Here is a 20566-nt window from a genome sequence, read left to right as displayed (position 1 = left end):
GTGAATAAGCTTCTTTCAAAAAAAGGGACGGATGTGGAAATGGCTTTTGAGCTTGTGTAGCTCGGTCCCTGGGTTGTGTGGTCTCAGCCAGTGCCTCAGAAACATTTCTTCAGCCATGTTTCTAAAGGCAATGGCTGCCATGTGCTTGGCCTGGGAAAGTTCATAGCTTGAGAAGCTACTGAGGGGGTGAATTCCAGGGTAAAGGGAGAAGAGGGAGAGGGTGAACATTGGGGATTCTCAGCTTCAGCTTCCATATCTCGAGTGCAATTTGCAATTTGGGCAGCAGTGGGTTTCAGAATGTGGTCAACTCGGTAGGTCTGCTCCCTCCTTCACTTGGGACTTGAGCAAGTTTCTATCCAGTACCCTTGTGTGTCAAGTGCAAATGATGACAGCCCCTTAGTCAGTGCAGAAGGTAAGGTGGGTAACAGTCACCCTTCATGTTAGTGGTAAGGAGGGGCTGCTGGCAGTCAAATGCTACACAGTAACCATGGGAACTTTGAGGAGGCACCAACAGGTCTACTTTGCAATCTGAATGAACATTAAAGAGCAAATAAAAACGGGTCCTCAACTAGCTGCAGTTAAAATGCCCTACAGGGAATTGGGGATATAGCTAAGTTGAAAGAGTGCTTGTCTCACATGCACAAAGCCCTAAATTCAGTCCCCAATACAGCATAAGCTAGGCACAGTAGCACATGCCTGTCATCCCAGATCTCAGGAGGTGGACACAGGCCAGCCTGGGCTACATGAGACCTTCCAGGAACTCTCACCCCAGCTCTAGGAGGTCAGAGCATCTCAGTTCCATGAAGGTCTACCTCTTAAAGCCATAGATTCTTCCCAGTTTCAGACAGTTTGAAAGTGGTTCTGAGGACTGTTGAAATGAGGAGTTGCAAACTTCAGGGAGAGAGCCCCAAATGGTAACTATGTTTAAACTTACAGGACACAGTTTTCAAAACTGTTCAGCCTCACAGCACAGAGCAGCCCTAGACAAGAGACGAATGGCTGGATGTGATTGTGAACCAGTCGACTTTGTTTATATAAGAACAGGCAGTAAGCTTGATATGGTCCACAATCTGTCATTTGCCAGCCTCTGGTTTAAGCAGAAATACCTACATGCCTGTTGCTTTATAAAGAATGTGAATAGCTAGACAGGGGAACACAGCAAAGCCTCTCAGTCTCCAGTCCCCTAGGTGGAGTCCCTCTTCCATCCATCATACCCTATCCCTCATCTGGCTCCTCCAGAATTGTAAATAACCATAATTTTTATGATGGTGGTGATTCATCTTAGAGACTTTGGATGTACATTTGTCTGTTCCATAGTTATATTTTCTTTCTATTAAGTAAACACAACCATTAAATCAATCTTAAGTGTCTTTAAAAAATCAGGGCTTAAAGTGAGCAGAGTACTTTACATTTCAACAAGAATCTTCAAAAGCCTTCAGATTCCTTCCATGTTGATGATACTGTTGCAAGTGCTGTGACTATAGTTTAGCACTATCTCTTGGGGTTGGGAGGATCCTTCTGTGGAGCTAGTGGCAAACTCAGACACCCAGAAGTCAGACAGGGCATTTCAGTGAGAGAGAATGACCAGTTGTTAGACATCAGGGTGCAGTGAGGACCGCAGCAAAATGTCAATCACTTGCCTTTTCTCAAGAGGGCCATCTCGGCCCCAACTGTTGCCATTGGAAACGCCTCGTGAGTCAGAAATCCTAGTTTTTGTGCAGAGTGCCCCAGTTTTTAAATCTTAAAAACTGTTTTCTTTGATATATTCAAAACTAAACACATGTCTGGGCCAGATGGGAACCCCAGAATTCATCCACCGCTGGAGTGGTAACTGCTATTGCTGGCCGCTGTGCTGGCGGCTAGCTGCCTCGGGGTTTGGAGGCCTGTGTGTGCAGCTACTTCCCAAACCTTTCTTTTAACATCCTTTCCTGCCCATGCTGACACTGGGCTTAGTGCTGCGTTTTCTAGCCTGTTGACCCTCTCTGGGAGCCACAGCCTGAACGTGAGACAGACTCAAGACATCAAGCCAGTTACTGCCATCAGATATTCCAGGATGGCACATGGGAACAGCATGCCCCAGCAGAAACATTTGAGGATGCACATCATCTGTAAGCTCATCATTTAGGCAGGACTTGTGTACATTTGACTCCTCAAGTGGGGGAAAATATGTTTTCAGATTGCATCTTGCTCAGATCCCACCTTCTACCTCATCAAGTCTGTCCCTAGCTGGGTGCTGAAGAGATGATGGACAGGGGGGCAAATGACAGCCTTCAAGCCAAATCTCACCTGTGGCCTGTTTTTGTATGGCCCATTAGCTGTGAAAAGACAAGGGACAGTGTAGGCTCTAGGCTGCTGTTCTGCTCTGAGCCACAGTGGAGGGCACTGAACTCCAGCCACCACAGTTCCTTTGAGGAAGCCTTGAGGTATCTTATTAGAAACCTCAAGCTCTTGGGAACCCAAGTTCAGATGTTAGTTATTGAAATTACAGTGTCCTGAGTTCACATTTGTTCCTTGGGGGCTTTGCCTGTGCTGAGGCCCCCTGAGTATGTCATTTACCCTGAAGCACCCTGTTGAGGGTTTGCAGTCATGGTTACTATCACATCAGTGAGGAAATCGAGACTCTTGAGATAAAGCAGTGCCCAGGTCACAGCACGTAGTAGCAGAGGGCCCAAGATGGACCCTCAGTCCATGGCTCAGGGAGTAGCCCACCCCACATTGCAGGGCCTCCTGTGGGCTGTGGCACTACATAGCAGTCTGAGATGATTTCAGGTGAAATAGAAAATGAATTATTTGAATGTGTATGTCTCCTACGCTACCATGTTTTCCATTCAGAGCAGAGGCTCTCAGGTATTTTGTCCCTCCCCACAGGGCCATTAAGCAGTGTGTTGGTTATCATGACAGGGAGTGGGGTGTGCCTGGAATCTGAAAGGTAAAGGCCAGGGATGCTACTGGATATGAGTGACACAGCCCCACACAGGAGAACGTCTGGTTCAAAGTGTCACCAGTGCCAAAGCTGACAGAACGTGACTTAAGATAGGAACATCAAGTTGCTTTTGATGGAAATTTGCTTGTGGTGGGGTGGGTAAAGAATCATTGATTTAAAGACCAAAAGGGCTGGCAAAATGACTCAGCAGGTAAAGGTACCTGCTACTAAGCCTGGCATTCTGAATTTGATCTCCAAGACCCACATGATAGGAGGAGAGAATGAACTCCTGCAAGTTGTCCTCTGACCTACCTCCACACACACTGTGATATGTGCATACACATGCAGACAAATAAATGTAACAAAAAAATTTAAATGAAGGCAAAAATTATTAACAGCCTATGTTCTTGCAGATAAAGGGGAAATCACCAATGCAATCACAAGCTCCCCAGAAGTTAGGGCCAAATAGTGTACTTCGTTGAAAATAAATAACACCAGACCCTTGTAGAGAATCCCTCAAGTCATTTTCAGCCAAGGCTACCTATATTGGTCTGGTTCCTTTAAGGATGTTGTCTGTGTGATTCTGTGCCATTTTTCTGAGCATCATGGTAAGTACCAACTTTGATGCCACCAAAACCAGTTTAGTTTCCTCTCAGAAAGTGTCTGGACCTTGGAAGTTTCTCTTCCAACTCCATGTGGTCTTTGAACTAGGAGAAATTGTGCAGCTCTTGATGTGGAAGACCAGACCCTATGAAGGAGGCCAGAATAAGAAATTCAGAGGAAAGGACAGTATATTTGATAAAAGGTTGTATATGGTTTCTCTCCCCAACTAATTTCAGTTCTACAATGTGGTGCGACCAAGTGTCCATGATGGCAGTCTGGTGGGGTAGGTATTTGTGAGGCCCAGAATCAGATTAGGAATAATCAAACATTCTCAATATTCCAGGATCTACTAAAGATGACAGGCCATGCTTTGATGTTGAGGTCTAGGGAAACAGGAGTTCATGTAGGAGGAGGAAGTTTTGCTTACGAGCCAAAAAAAAAAAAACAAAAACAAAAACAAAAAATAACTGGTACCATTGGAGGCATGGTGTGCTATTGATTCACGTGTGTCAGTGGGAACACAGCACCAGATCATTGCCATAGAATGTGTGTGTGTGTCTGTGTCTGTGTGTGTCTGTGTCTCTGTGTGTTAGTGATTAGCAGTTGGTTCTTTGAATAATAGTGAAGGTTAGCTCAGGGCGCCAGATCTCATGGCCTTGTCAAAGAGGTGGCCCTATCACAGTCTGTTTAAACTAAATAGTAATATATTGGTAAAGATGTCGAGAAATGGGGACCCTTGCTACACTTCTAGTGGGAACATAAAGTGGTGCAGCTGTTGGGGGAAACAGTATGGTGACTGTTGAAAAAATGAAAACAAAATTACCATACGACTCAGTTCCACTTCCATGTACGCCCCAAAGAAGTAACAGCAGCACCTTGCAGAGACGTTTTCACACCCATGTTTATTCACACAGTAGGCGAGATGTTGGAAGCATCTAGAATGCCTGTCGGTTAACGAATGGAGGAACAAAGCACAGCATTACCGAGCCATGGAAGGGAAACCTGTTGGGGGTTAGGAGCAGGGAAAAACAAAGGACGTCCTACCACAGGTGCACCCAGGATAAGCCTTGCGGACATGATGCTAAGCAAAAGAAGCCAGTCACTCATGCGGATCCTGGGAGATTCTTATGTAAGAACAGATCAGTGAGGCTTGTAGGAGCAGAGGCTCGGACGGGGATGGAGAGTTGTGATTTAAAGTACAGTCTCAGCTTGTCAGCCGAAAATGTTCTGGAGATGGGCTGCCCAACGGTGTTAGCACACTTAAACACTACCAAACTACATATTCAGAAATGGTTAAGATGGGAAAATATATTTGTGGAAAATATATGTTAGGAGCTTCTTTAAAAAAAAAAAAAAAAACATAATTGAAATGAACCACAGTAATTCAGAATGGGTGATTTTTAGTGAGGGCGTTTCTCAGAGCAAGTGTGGTCACCCAGGATGGACACAGAAGAGCATGCGAACTGTCCTTTCCTTCGCTGTGTCTCTCTGAAAAGGAGAGGCCCATGCTTTTCCCACTCCGGATTGAGCCCTCACTCCTGATCTGATTCCTGACCTGTGGCTGGAGCTGAGCCCTTCAGCTCCAGTGAGGCAGGAAGCAGTTCAGCTGGGTCCATCTGATGCATCTCTGCCTGTAGCACTTAAAGTACATTGTGCTCCGTTTTTATTTGCTTCTACTGGGATGAGAGCCAAGCCAGTAAAAGGCAAACAGCATTAATTCAGTGATGACATATGCCACTGAAAACTGTTTTTCTTTCCTTTTTTTTTCTTTCATTTTTTTAAAAGCAGAATGAAGGCACTGTACTTGGTTGCTGCTGGATGCTGCAGTGACTGCTGAGAGGAGGAAGGTGGTTGCGTCTTCCTCCTCCTTCTGGATATGCCCAGGGAGGGATAGCTTGATTTCATTTGCAAGGTGGCTTTGAAACATGTACATCCTCTGAGTCTGGGCCCCTCTGCGTCAGACACGTGGCTAAAGGCACCTGCCACTAGTGCCCCTGGTCAGAAGCAGCTTCGTTAAGCATGCAAGCTGGGTGTTCACGGGCCTGTGCCCAGAACTACCCGTGCCTGCAGTCATGCCACTCAGGCCCTTCTTGAAACTCTTCATAATTTTGGGACAAGGGGCCCCGTAATTTCATTTGCATTTGGCTAATAAATTATATAGCTGTAACTTGCAGTCAGCTTCACTTAGATCATCTTACAAATCCTCGTGGTTCCCCGAACACTCACCTGAACATTCACCTGTCTTCCTTTTAATAGAGGAAGGTCCAGAGGCTCAGAGACCAGCAATCATTTACTCAAATCCTTACTCAAAGCCTGGGTCAGCTTGTGCCCTGGTCTAGACTAGGGCTCGGGAGCATGTTGTCACAGTATACTGCCTCAGTTGAACTGAGAAGTTTATATAGGAGTTCCCACTTATCTATGGATTCACTTTCTGTATTTGAAGTCACCAGCAGTCAACTATGATCCAAAAATCAAATACGGAAAATTCTAGAAATCAACAGTTTTAAATGATACACGGTTCTGAGAATCTTGAAGGCATGTCACACTGTCTCACTGCATGCTGCCCAAGACATGAATCATTTCTGTGTCTGGTATATCCGTGCTGCATACATCACCCACCTTTCATTAGTCAGTTAGTTATCGGACTGACACTGCCCAGTATCATAGCTCTTGTGTTCAAGTAACCCCTGGTTTGCTTAGCAATGGCCCCAAATCACAGAAGTAGTGATGCTGGCAACTCGAGTATGCCACGAAGAAGCTGTAAAGTGCTTTCAAACATAAAGCTCAGAGTTCTTGACTGAATCTATTGAGGTTGCTAAGATCTGCAATACAATAAGGTGTTCTGAGAGAAAGATGACATTGACACAGCTTTTATGCCAGTATAATTCTCCTATTGTTGTCGTTAATCTCTTACCCTGCCTGGTTTATGAGTTAAGCTTAATCATAAGCTTCACGCATAACAGAAGCATGGCGTACACAATGTCGTATTGTCTGTGGCATCAGGCATCCACTGGGGTCTTGAACATATGCCTGCAGATTTGGGGGGACTCCTAGTGATTCTTGGTCTTCAGAGGTGTTGGCATGGGGAAGGTTTTGGGGGCTTGGGATACAACCTGTGTGGCATGTTGTATGTTCCTAATAGCTCTTAGTGGCTCACTCTTCTGTTAGAGCCACAGACTGAGCCTACAGTTAGACAATTGACTTCCTGAAGTACAGCAAGTGTGGTGAGCCTTATTGAGAGCCAGCTCTGAGGCTCAGACTTCCTACTGGCAATCTTGTGTCAAGCAGTACCCTGGATTCATGCTTTGTATGCCTAAAGCGCCCAGGTATTACAGGAAGGGATCAGATTCAGCAGCCAGCAGGGAGTGTTCCCATCTTCCTGGTGCTGGGTGGGGATGCCAGTGAGGAAGAGAGTAGAGATAAAGATGATGTGCTGCTGCCGTGCGGACGGTCTCTATGATGACAGGAGGGGTATGATGACGGTCACAAGTACCAGACAACATTCTAAATGCCGTATAGTACTTAACCCTTACCCCACAATTTAGGGTGGAATATTATTATCTCCTTTTACAGAGGAGAAAACCAAGGCATGGAGAAATTATTAATAGTAATTATTAATAGTAGTTCACTTACCTCGAGTTGCATACAGGCAGAGATCAGTCCTCCTTTGGGGACCCTGCAGTGACAAAGGACCATTTACAGTTGCATGTGACATGTGCAAGGTGGTGGCAATGCTGATGGCGGGTTATGCTCTGCGGTTGCCTGATGCGGGCACACTTCAGGCATTCTACACACATCTTCTCACTGAGTGTCCCCAACATTCCTGTGAAGTGAATTCTTTTCATTCCATTTTACAGATGAAGTCATCCAGGTGCAAACTGGTTTAGATTATTGGCTAAAGGCCACACAGAAGGTGACAGAGCCAGGATTTAACCCTATAATCTCAACGTTGTTCTGCCCTCCATATAGCACAGACTGAGAGCTTGGAGAGTCCTCACAGGGAAGGCAGCACCAGACACAGGAAAAGGATCAACAAGAGTTTCCGGGTCAGGAGGGGGAGACATTTTTGGCATGGATACAGAAGGTCTCTAGGGTGTGGCTATAGCAGGGCAGGACAGGCTGGTCAGCTACTGTCTCCTTCTTCTCCCTGGGCAGTAATCTATGGTTCAGGTGAAAGATTTCTGGATCTTAACAGGAAATGGAGTTCAATTCCAGGCCCCTGATGCCATGAAGACAAAGGAGTGCTATGAAGTTGACAGTGAAATTGATTGTCTTGCACCCCATTTGGCAATCTAGAAACTACCCCTGTATTAGGCCCATATGGAAACTATCTGAGCAAACTCAACTGTGTGCCACAGGTCAGGGTTGAAATCAAATGGTTGTCAAAATTTGGGGCATTTCCCTCTGCAAGTAGCTGCCAACCTGAGGTCACCTACCCAGCACTGCCTTTAGGGACTGTCCACAGAGGGAGTTCAGATAGTGCTTGATGCCCTCCAAGCATCTTCCCCAAAATATGATCACATAGGACCACGCAATGTGAGGATGAAGTGACCCAACCCAGCTCTACCCCAGGTTGGCTATGAGTTCCAGACCCTTAACCTTCTCAGACATCGAAAAGTCCCTTATAGTCATCGTCGTGTGTGGCCCAGGACCTACCTGAGCATCTGATGAAAAGCTTGAACATTCTGTGGAAGAAGATGCAGTGACAGCTCAGAAGGACCAACACAGATGTACGTGCAGTTTCAGGGACAGCAGATGCGCCACTGATCCTCACAACCTCCCAGTTACTCCTGTGGTCCTGAGAGGCCTGGAACATTCTGAAGTGGTATTACAGGTTTGGGGATGGTAGAAATACCCATAACTGTTTAGAATCGTATGTGGGGAGCACCAGCACGCATCATTTTCTGTAAGGCGTGGGAGAACAAAAAGATACTGGTGCCCCCTTGTACCTGAGGGCTTCCCAGGGTAAATACGGAGTTAATTGGCCATGAGACCTCTGCTGTCAGCCCTTCTGACACTTTTTCCATTAGCAAGACCCCCAGGTCTTTGAGATGCCCCCACCACCAGCCAGATAATTGCTTGGCTGAACTGACCCCTCTTGGGGCCCTGAAAAATTATTCTCATTTGCAACTCTGGTTCCTCTGGCCGGTTGCCCTTGCTTTGCAATAAAAGCAACGTGTGGAGCAAAGAATGCTTATGTGAAGTTTGCTTTTGCTTCAGATTTCACAGCAACATGCAAACAACACAAGGTCTAAGATCCATGACCTTAATTCAGTCTACAAGGCCCTGATTGAATGAACTTCCAATTTTCTATCTTGCTCCTTCCCTTTTCCCTGCCCCCTTCTCACCAATTGCACGGTGCCTGTCCAGATCATGTCTGGCCTGGATCACTTGCTTTCATCCTTCAGATCTTGCCCAGATCTTGCCTCCCCAGGGCAGTGTAGTATCCTGGTCTCAGATACATGTTCCCTCTGGACCCTTGTGCTTCACCTGACACCACAATTGGATTCGGATTGCTTATTCATAGGCTTACCTCTCCTCCTTATAACTGATTCCTTGCACACAAGGTTGCTCCTGGCTTAGGTACTCCTGCATCCGTGTCCTCTGGTAGTATATCTAGCAAATATCCATGCAGTGAAAGAATGGGAATCAGAAGGCACTTTATTAACAGTAAGATGCTTCCAGGGGTTTGAATCAGTGGATTTTACCTGCCTGTCTGTCTTCTCACCTGTGAGCTGGGGATAAATTGGGCCCCACCTATTCCAAAGGCCTAGGCCCGAAATTCCACTACAGTAGACGATCTCTGGCAAAACACTGTATCACACAGGAGCACACCTCACCACAGCTAGGAGTCTTGCCTCTTTAAATACCTGCTCCCGAGTCCAAATCTTTCTTTCTTGCTTGGCTCACCTTCCTAGCCTTGGAAACCCAGCCCGATTAGCCCTGCATTTAGTCCATCCTGCCAAGGAACACTGGGCTGGCAGAGTGCTGGCCTTGCTTTTCAGAGCAGTGGGATCCTTGCTGAGCACAAGTCAGCTACTGGGCAGCTTCAGAGTGTTCGGGGGATTCACCCGGTGCTTACGGGTAACCTTTGCTTTGCCTGCCCTCATGACAGTGTCTGTGTGCCTGTGCTGCTCCCAACCTGGGCTGCATCTGGGCTTCACTTGCAGCTCAGCCAGTTCCAGGTGTCTGCCCCATAGTTCAAGGGAGACTCAGCTCTCCTGCCAAAGCCTCTAGAGACCTCTGAAGATACTAGGCACTGGAAAAGAGTTGCCTGAATAAGAGGTATTGGCTAACCAAGGAGAATCCCCACCAGTTGGCAGACTTATCCAATTAACACCAAGGCTGTGGCTACTCTTCAGAAGCAGAAGCCTACTATGAGCCGGGCGAGGCTGACTTCCTGTCTTCAGTTGTCCGAGCTTTGGAGGAATCAAGGGTAGGTGATAGGATGGATGGAAAAGCAGGCCCTCTGGTGATCTGGATGACAGGAGCTGATGGATAGAGCCTGTGGGAGGTGCTGGTGCTAGGTCTTCGTCAGGTGTCCAGATGCTGCAGTGAGACCACTGTTGTTCTAACTTGAGTCCCATGCCCTCATTGACCAGGAGAGTGGGGAGCCTCACTTGGATGGCTGTCCCACCATGAACTGTGCCTGTTAGGCAGAGGTGATTTCTCAAAGCAAAATCAGCTTGTCACAGTAAGAAGGGGCATTGGGTGAAAAGCAGGCAAGAATCAAAGGCCACCGGAATCCCAGCCAGCTCTCCTGCTTCCCTTCTCTTGGATGCCCTTCCCTGCTCCTTTTTGAGCCCTTAGTCATATTTTTTCTGACTGTATCCAAAGTCCCCCCAAGTTGAGAATATCCTTGGACTAAAACCAATAGTCTGTCTTCCAGTTTTACTGCTCTGTTTAGAAGCCTCTCAAACCTCCCTAACAGTCCTTACTGGCCACTGGAGACTGCCATTCACAGAACAGGCAGTATTTGGATTGGGGCAGCCCGAGTGGTTCTCTGTGGAGCAAACACCACTGCATGCACTGGTGCTCGGGCTCACTTGTGTCTGTCCACTAAAGGGTATGTTTCTCTTGCAGCTGAGAAGAACACCTCTGGAATGATAAGCCGGCCCTCTCCCGGAAGGATGGAGTGGATCATCCCTCTGATTGTGGTCTCAGCCTTGACCTTCGTGTGCCTCATCCTCCTCATCGCTGTGCTAGTGTACTGGAGGTGAGGGGGGTGGGGCAGCCGGGTTTTGCTCACTGGGGAGGGCAACCCGGGGCCTCCGTGTTCAGAAAGGTGAGGCAGTGAGGCTCTGTCTCAGGAACATGGCACAGGCCAGAGCCACCTCTGAGGTCCACGCGCTTATGGTAAGTGTTGGTGGGAATCGGGGAGATCCACCTTCAGGTTCCAGCTCTGCTGTTTCCTAGGTCCAACTCTCTTTCCCATTTTGAATCTTAGTTATCCGAACCCATAAAATGAGTTGGTAAATTCCCTAGCATTTCCGGTTCCTCTCAGAGCACTTTGCTTTGCAGTATCCATGTAGTAAGTTGAATAGTCTTTACCTTTAAAAGTTTTCATAGCCTTTTTGGTGAAAATTAAATTGGGTGATCAGAAAAGAGTTACCATATTAGGTGACATCTGTGCATGGGAGCTAGAAATGCTGGGTTCTAAGCCGTCCTTCCATTATTCTTGGTCTAGAAAGTTCTCACTGCCTCCCATGAGGATCCAGCTTGCAGCCTCTGGGTAGAAGCAGCTTCATGGTTTTCAGCTATGCAGTCTCAGTCGGCTAACTCAGTTGGTGGGCCTGGCTGCCTTTGTCACTCAAACACCCGGGCCTTTGGCCCTTTATCTCGCAAGCTTCCTCAGTGTACTAGTTAATTTTGATTGTCAACTTGATAGCATTAGTACCTAGAGCATTAGTAAGGCAGGCCTTTGGGTGTGTCTGTGAGGGTATTTCCAGAGAAGTGTAACTGAGGGATCTGAGACCAAATAAAAAGTGGGGAGAGAGGACAGCAAGCTGAGTGCTGGAATTCCCTTTTCTCTGCTGATTGGTTGGGATGAAAACGAGTAGCTCTGTGTGCCCGCCACCACACCTCGCCTGTGGGGTGCACCCACAAACCCTGAGCCCACACAAATCCTTCCTCCCTTAAGTTGCCTCTTGACAGGTATTTCATGGCAGTAAGAAAGGTGCTGAAGGAAGCAGGAGACTCGGGTTCTCACCCTCCTTGTCTTCTTCCCATTCCTTTTGTTACGTTTGAGTCAGATGGTCTTCTAGAGACTAGTGATGCGAAAGTGAGACGAACACAGTGGCCACAGCTCTCGTGGCCCTTGTGTTTTAGTGGTGACAGGCAATAAGGCAACATGTTTCTAAGAGGGATAATATGTGCAATGGAGAAAACTAAATCTGGAAAGAGCAGTCATGCTAGGGTTAGAGGTGAGTATTCAGAAGGTCATGGGAATCCTAATTGGGGCGGTATTTGAGCACAGACCTAAATCGTGGGTTCTGTCTAAGCTCAATGAAATGGCCTTTCAAGCAGAGGAAGCAGCAAATGCAAAACCCCCAACACGAGAGCATGCCTGGTCTGTTGAAGGACTAACCAGCAGGTTAAGTGTGGCCAGAGCACTACAGTACAGAAAGAGTGTCAGGGAGAGACGAGGGTTGGGGGTGCTCAGGTCTTAGGCCACCTTTCGACATTTGTTAACACGTTGCCTTTGATACTAACGGAGTAGGGATTGGTGCAAAATGGTGCTGTGGTCCGACTTTAGAATTACTTGGCAGCTGTGTTAAGCAGAAATTGCAGAAGAGCAGGGACAGGAATAGAGATCCTGAGGGAGAGCAGTGAGATGCAGGGCAGGACGTGTCTGTGGCTCAGAGGAGGCAGCAGCACTGGTGGTAAGCATCCATGAACGCATATTGAAGGAGGGATTGGCAGAGAGTGCTCCGTGATCAGCTGATGCCCTCCAGTCCGTTCTCAACTGGGTAGAACAGGGGAACAGGTAGAGTGGTCATCTTCCCTGGGTGTGTAACAGTAACCCTCATGGGGGCACAGCAATTCCACAGCTGTCTGCGGATCCATCTAGCAATCCTGGTATAAAGAAGCATCTGGTAGAGCCAAGTATGGTAGTGCCCACCTATAATCCAAGCTTTTGGGAGGCAGAGGCAGGAGGATGGGAAGTTCAAGATCAGCCTGGGCTATATAGAAAGTCTGAGGCAGCCTAGGCTACATAAGGAGACGTTTGGGGGAAAAAAAAGGAACAACTTGTACCAAGTAGTTCTGGCAAAAGCAAAAACAAAACAAAACTAAAAGAAAAAGCAAATGAAAACCACCCTGTAGACTGTGTCCCATCCTGTGTCTTCTGCCCACCCCTGAACAGATCACTAGAAGGACTGTAGACCATGTGGCCAAGCAGGCATGAGTATAAGGCGTCTAAGAGCCACCTGTCTCCTGCACACTGTTTTGAAGTGGTTGGGTACATAAGAATGACAGCTTTGAAATACCTGCTGTTCAAGGTATACTTTCCCTTGAGGTTGCAATAACAATTGTTTACAATTCTGCAAAGCTCAGTGAGTCCAAATGGAAAACAGAGTAATAGTTCATGCCAAAATATTTTTCTGATTTTTTCCTAAAGCTTGGTCTAAAGTACCGAGAGCATTAGCCTTCATCTAGCAGAATGTACATTTGAGCTTTACCAGGCTTTTAATGGCAGTTGCACACAAATGACTGCAAAAGAAAAACCTGATAGAGCGAAGAAAATGAAATTTAACTGCTGTTAAGATGGCAAAGCAAGAGAATAGCCGAGAGGAGGGGACAAGGGCCTTTTCTCTGTCCCACTTTTCTCCCATTTAACATGAAGGAGGGCAGCAGTGGGCACTCCCGTAGAGACCTGGCAGCCATGGCAGAGACAGGCATCCCTAAGATGCATGGCTAGAGCAGCAGCACCTTTCCTGCCTTTTCGAGCAGGAGAGTGATGGATTGACAGATGTGGACCACTGAGGCACATGTCCTGGACCTGTGGCAATCTCTAACAACCACCAAGGACTAATCTTTTGCAGCTAATGTTCTGGATTCTGAGTATGTTAGGGTTGTTGATGACACTGCAACTGAATCATTCATGAAAAAGTGGAGAACTCTAAGCCAGGGTCTCTGAGCTCCCTCTGTGCCTGTTTCCTGTTGTGTGATGGGAGTCATTGATCCTGTCTAGCAGGCCCATTGTAAGTGCCATGCCTGTTCTGAACACTTGGGTGGTACCATCTCATGTAGCTGCCGCAACTCTATGGCAGGCTCAGTTACCGTCCTTTCTTTGACCTAGGAAGAGAAAAGGAACTAACATTTGCTAAGTTCCTGTTGAGAACCAGAAAATATGCAGTGTTGTCAGAACCCATTTTTTTGTTGTTGTTGCTGTTGGCAGGTTTGAAGGCTGACAGATGCTTAGCATGCACAAAGCCCTGGATTTGATCCCCAGCACTGCATAAACCAGACATGGTTGTTCACATCTGGAATCCCAGGAGGTTCAGAAGTTCAAGGTCACCCTCAGCTACATAGCAAGTTTGAGGTCAGCCTGGGCTATGAAAAAAAAAAAAAAAAAAAAAAAAAAGAAAGAAAGAAAATCAAATTCTCTTAAGCACAAGGAAAAAATACTATTGATTAATTAAATTGAAGGTTTCAGGAGCATCAGCCATGACTTGTCTTAGAAGTTGGAACGAGAGCTTAGTCTGTGTTACCACTGTCTGGAATTCTCTCCCCACAGAGCCACTCCTCAGAGTAGTCTGGCCCATGCTAGACTTCCATCTCTCCATCCTAGAGGAAAGAAACTTTACCATCTAAGAGTGTCAGCAAAGTCCCAACATGGTATTTCTCATGTCTGACTTTGGTCATTTGTCCATCTCCAGAGTCTTCTGGTGACTAGGAAGATAAAACATGCTTGTTGGGCCTGAGTTTAACTCTGAAGCCCAGAAGTGAGGACAGAACCATGGACTGACATCCCAGAGAACTGTCCCGGCTTTTAAAGGTAGCTGGTTTAGAAAGGTCAGCTATATGCTCTGTTGCTTATGAAATTGCAGAGCTACTTCTGCCATTGCCTGGGCCTGGCCTTGTATCCACCTCCTGCTGTCTCTGCAGTGCTGGTGGAACTCCCACGATACATTGTAGTAGGCAAGTCCCTTGGTGCTCATGGTCCATTGAAGAGTTGGAGGAATAACAATGGATTAAAAAGTGTTTGGAGAAGAGTAAGTGCAAGTTGGGCTTCAAACCAGCTTGGGAGGAAAATTAAGGTCAGGGAAAAGCTCCCCAGGAAGCTGATGGAGAAAGAAGCTGTGAAGGAATGAGGCTAGTGAGAGAGGCCGGCCTTCTGTACTGGCTCAGTGTCATGCGAGCAGACTGGGGCAGCAGAGGCCCTGGAGGTTTGGGATACCATTGCCTGAGGATGACTGAAAGGCATTGAAGGAGATGCAGGGGTCAGGGCTGGAGAGGGGTTTTAAAAGATTTATTTCCTTTTCATTATGTGTATATGTGTGTGTGCATGTGTGTGTGTGTGCATGTGTGGGGGGGGTATGTGTTTAGATCCTTGTAGAGGGGAGTCACAGGCTGTTGTGAGTCACCTGACACGGTTGCTGGGAATTGAAAAACTTTGATGCTCTGGAAAAGCAGTACTTGCTCTTAACCACGGAGCCACTTCCCTACTCCATGTTTTATTTTATATACAAAACATACACAGATAAGTTATATATCAGTGGTACAAAAATTGCATTTGACTAGGAAATTAGGGGAAAGGTCCACAAAGGAACCTGGGGGAGGTTCCCGGAGAAGCAGGTTGTGGAGACTGCCCACCAACCTCACTTTCCTCGCCTGTGAAGTCATTAAGAAACATGCCACTGAGTTCACAGGTATAGTCAGTGTGGGCTGTGGGAAACACCTCATCTGTGTGGCTGGGTGAGGGAGAGTATGACTTACATGTGACCACTGGATGGGCTGACTATGTATACATGTGCTGTAGTGGTACACCAGATTAATTTTATTCTGGATTCTCCTGTGCCTAAAAAGCCTGAAATTAAGAAACTGAAACTTAGCTGGGTGTAGTGGCACATGCTTTTAATCCCAGCACTTGGGAGGCAGGGGCAGGCAGATCTTTAAGTTCATGGCCAGACTGATCTACATAGTGAGTTCCAGGCCAGTTGGGGCTACAGGGAGACCCTGTCTCAAAAAGACACAAAAGGGGAAGGGAGGGAAGTCAGGAGATATTGGGGGGGCATAACGGGGGCACTGTGACTAGGGAGGGAGGAAGGAGGGAAGCCAGATAGGAGAAAAAAGAGTGAAGATGAGTGAATCTTGGGGGGGGTGGGAGGGGGCTAGGAAAACTAGAGGGAAAAGTGATGCCCTAGAAACCCTATGAGAAATACACATAGAGTGTCTGAAAATTAATGCATATGTATACCTGGGAGCTGCTTGGTAGGGAACACAGTGCCAGATAGAAGAGCCCTCCCTTAGAGTGACAAGAATGCCATATAGTGCTAGTCAAAGAAGCTTCTTTTTACAACAGATGGAGGCTACTGCAGAGTTGCACATCTGATCAGGTACAGAGAACATAGCCCTGGGAGATGCCTAGTACTAGATGACACATCTGCAGTCAAATCTCTACAACTAAGGCTCGTGGAACATAGCAGAACAAGGGGATAAAGGGAGGGCTAATGCACTCCTCAACTCTCACCAGTGAGGCTTCCATGTGCATCAGAGTGTGATGCACACAGAAGGCCACAACTGGTGAAGTTTTGGAGAATTAGAGATTGTAGAGTGTAGGATGGGACTCCTATACCAAACCCTACCCACCCATGGCTCAGGACCATTGTAGAAGAGCCAGGCTGGTTCACGAACACAGGGCAGTGGAGGCTTGCTCATGTGAGCCTGTGGCAGCGGTGGCATCAAGCACAGGACCCCTGTCAGCTCAATTAAACAAGGGCCCAAGGGGGAGGTGAGAAATAGGTGGCGGGCCAGCACTAGATTGAGAACTATTTGAGATTGATTGCTGCTGGGTGAGGGAGAGTATGACTTACATGCGACCACTCGATGGACTGACTAGACTCCAGTGCATGCATTTACACTGAAGGACATTTGGGTATAAACACCTAAATGAATAGGACTCAGCATGTATGGCAGAATGCATAGGGTTTGGTGGGGGGATGGGGGAGGCATGGATGGGGAGGGGGTCTGGATTTAAGTGGGAAATGTATGAAATCTGAAAAGCTCAATAAAAAAATAAAAGAAAAAGATAATGAAATTTACAGATCTAAATAAGTAATAAGCATCTTTTAAATGTAATCATATTGCTTAGTTGTATACAGTTTCCAGTAATCTGGCTGTGGCATAAAACAATATTTGAAGAGAAGGAATTTCCTTCTAGAGCTTATTCTCTGGAATGATCTCATCATACACAGTAGCCTAGAAATAGCTCACAGCCAACAATTTAGAGCTAAGTATAGTATAAATGTAGGTTAACAAACTGAGCAGAACTACTTAGAGCCAAAAAAAGGAAAGGGTGACTCTAAAGGTAATAAAATTGGTTTGGATGATGCTCCTAATAGGCCTACTGGCAATTCCAGAGGCAGGTATCCCTCAGTAGGAAGCAGGTTGAAGACAGGCCCCTACTGCCCCCCGGGGAAACAGCGTAGAAGCCTGGGCCAGCCTTGCTAACTCTAGGCTGGTTGTACTACAGAGAGATCAGGAGCAGCTGCAGCAGACTGGTACCTAACAGTGGAGGCAGGTCCTTATTTTCATGTATCTGACGTCTGACAGGGTCAGGTTGCCCTCCATGGTAGTTCCACTTTCTGGAATTCTAGTAACCAAGCTGAGAAATAGAGCCAACAATCAGCTCTCAACTTCTTGGCCCAAAAGTAGAACCTTCACCCCCATTCACTTTCCCTCAGCCCAGATGGCCACACAGTCCCCAAGAACACAAGGTGAGGTAGGTAAGCATGCCTATGTTTGCAAAGCAGACCACAAGTGTCCTTAAATATTTAGATCCATTTGGCATTGCTACATTCAGTTTATGTGTCATAAAAGGGGCAACCTTGTTACTGCAGATTTGCTCAAACAAAAATGTGGGCACAAACTTCAGATACATAGTCCACTGGTAACTATTTGAGTAGTAAAAATAGGTAGCAATGTGGGTGTACTGGGAGAAATGTACTTTGTAATATTTTTAGTTGAAGTGTTACAGATAGGATGCTGTAGTTAGCTCTTTTTAAAAACAATTTATGTGTATGAGTATTTTGCCTGCATGTACGTAAGTGCATCCCATTTACACAATGCTCACAGAGGCCAAAAGAGGGTGTTGGGTCCCCTGGAACCATTATAGATGGTTGTGAGCTGCCATGTGGGTGTGTGGAACCAAACCTGGAACCTTTGCAAGAGCAACCAGTGCTCTTAACCCCTAAGTCATCTCTCTAGGCCCACTACAGTTAGCTTTGAGTGGTTCTGACAAATGTCCTCCTTGTAGAGATGGAAAACCCAAAATCTGGAACGGTACAGAAATTGCAATGAAGAGAGGAAAAAATGCAAAGTGATTCTGGGCAGGGTGGTGGGGCGGGTCATAAAAATAAATCAACAATTAGAACTTGCCCTCTTATGCAAGTGATGCACAGTTGTGTGTATTATAAATATTATATATTTCACAATCTATTTCAGCCCCCATAGTTCTTCAAAGCTATTGCAAATGCTTTGGAGAAATTTAAAAATGTTTCCGAGCTCTTGAAGATAAAGGAGAAGAAATCCCCTCAGTAGTTTTTGAAGTGTACCATTTTGGCTCTACCACTTAAGATGGCAACAACACAGGCTTGAATTAATAGTCAAGAAGTGAGCCAGGCGTGGTGGCGCACGCCTGCAATCCCAGCACTTGGGAGGCAGAGGCAGGCAGATCTCTGTGAGTTCAAGGCCAGCCTGGTCTACATAGCAAATTCCAGGCCAGATGGGGCTACAGGGAGAGCATGTCTCAAAAAGACTCCCCCACCAAAAAACTAGTCAAGAAGTGGATCCCAAGAGAAGCAGATCCCTGTCTTACCAAGACAAGCCATCTGTATGGCACTGGTGTTCCTGATAAGAATGGGAGCAGCACAGCCACTGTTACTCAGAGGAGGAAAGTCTGCGGAAGGTATCGTTCTGATTTTCGTAATTTGAAGGGAATGCTAAGGAGAGGTGCCAGGTGTCCACTGGGCTGGGCTGAGCCTCTTGTTTTTCATCTGTGCTGTAGAAGTGTTTAGCAACTTTGAACTAGTGTGCACCTTATGAGCATTGCAATGTTAGTTTTTGCTTGTTATTAAGGCCTATATATATATCCCAGAATCTTGTTTTTCTTTTTCTTTGATCTTTTTGATACAGGGTCTCCTTGTAGCCCCAGCTGGCCTGGAGCTCACTATATAGACCAGGCTGGCCTCAATCTCACATAGATCCATCTGCTTCTGCCTCCCAAGTGCTGGGATTAAAGACATACACCACCACTCTCGGCTAGCCCAGAACCTATTATTGAATTTTCAGTTTTCACCATCCCAGACATGGGCTCTGCCCAAACGATAGCATTAATCTTTAGTGGGTAGATCCTGGACTTGAACTCAGCCACTCTGACTTCATAACCCACCATTGTGTATCATATTTGTGTGTGTGTGTGTGTGTGTGTGTGTGTGTGTGTGTGTGTTTGGTATATATGCATGTGTGTGTGCAGATAGGTTCAGAGGCCAGAAGGGGGCACTGGATACTTTACTTTTCCTTTTGAGACAGAACCTCTCCTAGAACTGGTGGCCAGCAAGCCCAAGCCATCCTCCTATCTCCACCCCATATAGTGCTGGGATTATAGTCTTATAGTCAAGAGTACGGCTTTCTACATGGTGCTGGAATTGACACTCAGGTTCACATGCTTGTCCAGTAAGCACTCTTGCCCAATGAGCCATCTCTCCAGTCCTCCATGGCCTACCATCTCAACTATTACATTATCTTGCCCCCAGTGAAGGAATAGTTTGTCTGATGGGAACATTTACTTCCTTACGTAGCCTGCTTTCACGTTGGCAGATCCAAAAGACACCGCCAGAGGAATTTTGTCAGCTACTGGGTGATGTGTTCACGGTAATGGTCCTCTGGCTTGGAGGACCAGATAGAAAACAACTTTAGGTCTTAATTTTCCAAAAGCACGTGAAGGAAAACTTCAGGGAGTAACTATTTTCAGGCATTCTGAAATCCGATTAATGATATTCGCACTTGGTTACACCTCCATTACTTTGAGAAGACCTTGATGTTGAATAATAGAACCTGTTTGGTGTTAACGCCAGCTGATCAGTGCTAGTTTCCTTACTTTAGGTATCTTCTGACCGTGCTTCTACCTTCGAGAGGGCATTCTCAGATTCAGACAGGCCTAAGCTAGCTGCATGGGCTCAGGACCTGAGGACTGTACACTTTCTAAATGGAAATCGTAACTTCTAACTTGGGCTTGTTAAGGTTGCATGCTCTCCTTTGGCAAATTCATGTCCCTCCTGAGCACACAAAGAAGTCACCTGTAAACTTTGTGACAGGCTGCATCTGCAAATAAAGGCCTTTCCTTTAGTCTGACTCTCATCTTTAGGCCTTGGGAAACTTTTCCACGTGGTGGTGCCTCGCGGAGAGCACTGTTCGGAAAAACAAGTGAGCTTTGTTGACATTGCAGGTTTTTTCTTCCCTGGATGTTCAGTGGGAGGCAGAGTGTAATAAATATGAAGGGATGGAAACCACAAATGTGTGGGGGATTTGTGTTGGCATCACAGAGGCTCAGGCAAACAAACAGATGCATGTGGATGTGGGAACATGCTGCTTGTGCTCATGGCGTGGCTGACCACATGTGCCTCACTGGAACGTGGGACCTTCCTGTAGTTCCACAGTAATGACAATGACGCTCAGAGCAGCTGCGAGCAGGCACACACGAACACACTGCACCCATCTGTTCTGGCAGCCAACACTTAACATGCTTGCTGGCTGGTGGCTGGGCTTAGATAACATGTTCATCTGCCTCCCGCCCTAGCAAAGTCACAAAGGAGACCA

General features: G+C 46.6%; 1 protein-coding gene across 3 annotated transcripts in view; it reads left to right on the top strand.

The window, feature by feature from the left end:
* The window catches only part of Ptprg (protein tyrosine phosphatase receptor type G), a 766544-nt gene that overhangs the window by 671669 nt on the left and 74309 nt on the right, over nucleotides 1-20566 (top strand). For all 3 annotated transcript variants that reach the window (XM_008827507.3, XM_008827508.3, XM_029560833.1), the window contains one exon: nucleotides 10610-10742. In XM_008827507.3, the coding sequence (XP_008825729.1) occupies nucleotides 10610-10742 (133 nt within the window). The remainder of the gene's footprint in view (nucleotides 1-10609; nucleotides 10743-20566) is intronic.

Source organism: Nannospalax galili, unplaced genomic scaffold (genome assembly GCF_000622305.1).
Source record: "Nannospalax galili isolate Female #2095 unplaced genomic scaffold, S.galili_v1.0 scaffold91, whole genome shotgun sequence".
In the NCBI taxonomy this organism is placed as follows: Eukaryota; Metazoa; Chordata; class Mammalia; order Rodentia; family Spalacidae; genus Nannospalax; species Nannospalax galili.
Note: the sequence above shows the minus strand (reverse complement) of the source record. Positions and strands in the feature narration are given on the sequence as shown.